The 2,178-nt window shown below is 37.6% G+C and overlaps 1 protein-coding gene across 2 annotated transcripts in view; it reads right to left on the reverse strand.

Moving 5' to 3' along the window:
* LOC132181460 (persulfide dioxygenase ETHE1 homolog, mitochondrial-like) overlaps positions 1 to 1,659 on the reverse strand; it is a 14,525-nt gene extending 12,866 nt beyond the window's left edge. For both annotated transcript variants that reach the window (XM_059594693.1, XM_059594692.1), the window contains exon 1: positions 1,260 to 1,659. In XM_059594693.1, coding sequence (XP_059450676.1) covers positions 1,260 to 1,478 — 219 coding nt within the window. In that variant the 5' untranslated portion in view covers positions 1,479 to 1,659. The remainder of the gene's footprint in view (positions 1 to 1,259) is intronic.
* Positions 1,660 to 2,178: the final 519 nt, after the last annotated feature.

Consider the following 2,178-nt stretch of genomic DNA (forward strand, 5'->3'; position numbering starts at 1 on the left):
TTCATATGCAGTTGGTGTTGCTAGTCAATTCTTGGAGGCTCCTAGAGTTTTACATTGGGAAGCTGTTACTCGTATTATTCGATATTTGAAAGGAGCTCCTGGCCTTGGGATATTGTATAGACCGAATGGACACCTCCGGGTAGAAGGGTTTACTAATGCAAATTGGGCAGGTTCCCTCCCAGATAGGCGATCTACTACAGGGTATTGCACATTCTTGGGTGGTAATCTGGTGACTTGGAAAAGTAAGAAACAAACGGTGGTGGCACGGTCGAGTGCTGAGGCAGAATACAGGGCAATGTCTAATACTGCTAGTGAATTGACGTGGTTACAACATTTCCTACAGGAGATCGGATTCACTGCTCCTACTCCTATCTCATTATTTTGTGACAATCAAGCCGCTATACATATTGCATCTAACTCTGTTTTTCATGAAAGAACTAAGCATATTGAGGTCGATTGTCACTTTGTTCGAGATAAGATACTCAGCAGAGATATATCTACACCATTTGTGAAGTCTGGAGATCAACTAACTGATATGTTTACAAAGTCTTTGTGTCGAAAGAAGTTAGAGTTTATTTGTTCCAAGCTGGGCTTATATGATATATATGCTCCAGCTTGAGGGGGAGTGTTAGATGAGCATATTAGGGTTAATATATTATATGGGGTATTTTGGTCTTTGTACTCAATGTTACATTAGATATATATATATATATATGAAGTATGAGAGGAGGAGGCTACGTGAAAAACAACAGAGCCTCTTCTTTCTTCTCTTTACATGCAAACCCTAAATCCCTCTAACAGCCTAAAAGTGTATTTAACACTCAAAAAGTCCATTTGAAGAAAAAAAAAAAAAATTGATAAAAAAATTGAAAGCGCTTTTAAGGGTCAGAAAGCCTAAAAAGGACCAAAGCGCACTTTGACAAAAAGAAGCTTTGCAAAAAACTTGTTTTCCTTTTTACTTAAAAGCTCTATTTCTTGAACACAATCATGAATTTGGAATACATACCCGATGCGGAGGAAAAAAAAAGACGGCCACAGCATTGCAAAATAAAAATAGCAGAATATGATCACAAAACAAAACAAACACTACTTTTAAGCGGTTTACCAATTATACATTACATATTTATCCATTTTTCAAGTATGACTGAGCTATCTAAACCCACCCAGGTCCAATTTCCTTTTAAATTCTTAAGTTTTAAGAATTGTATTAATCCATAAAGATTGTAAAAAAAATTAAAAAATTAAAAAATTTAACAAACCAGAGCGGGCTTGTCAGGGTGAGACGCATCGGCAAGCAAGTAGGTGTAGGTAGAAGACTCCTTCTCGAAGAGCTGGCGGAAGAGGAGCTTGTTGGAGGTGGGCTGAGACGACGTCGTGAAAGATGCGGATGCCATGGCTTGGGGCGTGAGCTTGGTGCGAAGATTGAAGAGAGCGGGAGGAAGAGAGACGCGAACGCGAAGGAGATTGATCCGAAGCATTTCTCGTCTCCTTTTATAAACAATGACTTCACCTTTGCCCGGCCGATTAAACCAATCTCTTTACTCATCCCACTGCTCTCGGGGTTGTGTTTATTTTATTTATTTGTTTCCAATGGGCGAGATGAGTGGAGTGGCAGTTTATGGGCGTCATGGCCAGTTGTTGGACTCCTCGTCGGTTTCCCCTAGGATTTGTGGGCGCTTTCAATGTGGCAATGACAAATACATATGCGTTTCTGTCTTTTTCCTTTACCAGTGTGCGCGTGTACGACAAAGCGAGACCGTTTGCATAAAGGAGTCTAAAGTGGGTGAAGATAAATAGCACGCCGGCGTGCTAATTTTTTTTATTTTTTATTTTTTATTAAAATATTAAAAAAAAAAATTATGTCTAGCATGCTTTAAATCACGGCTCGTCTAAAGTCGCACACTTTTATTTTTGGATAGTTGAGGGCTTAAAAGTATTTTTAACACTCAAATAGTTTGTTTTTAAGAAAAAAATATTCATTTGCTAAAAAAAAATTAAAAGCACTTTTAAATGTCTAAAAAGTTTAAAAATGACCGCACTTTTGACAAAAGCTTAAAAATAAAGCTTTTGACTTTTGCCAAAAAGTATTTTTGACTTAAAAATTCTATTTCTCAAACGCAATTTTAAACATACCCTTACTTTTAGAGCATGATTGGAATTACCCCGAGAGTTTTAGAG

This window comes from Corylus avellana, chromosome ca5, assembly GCF_901000735.1.
Source record: "Corylus avellana chromosome ca5, CavTom2PMs-1.0".
Classification (NCBI taxonomy): domain Eukaryota; kingdom Viridiplantae; phylum Streptophyta; class Magnoliopsida; order Fagales; family Betulaceae; genus Corylus; species Corylus avellana.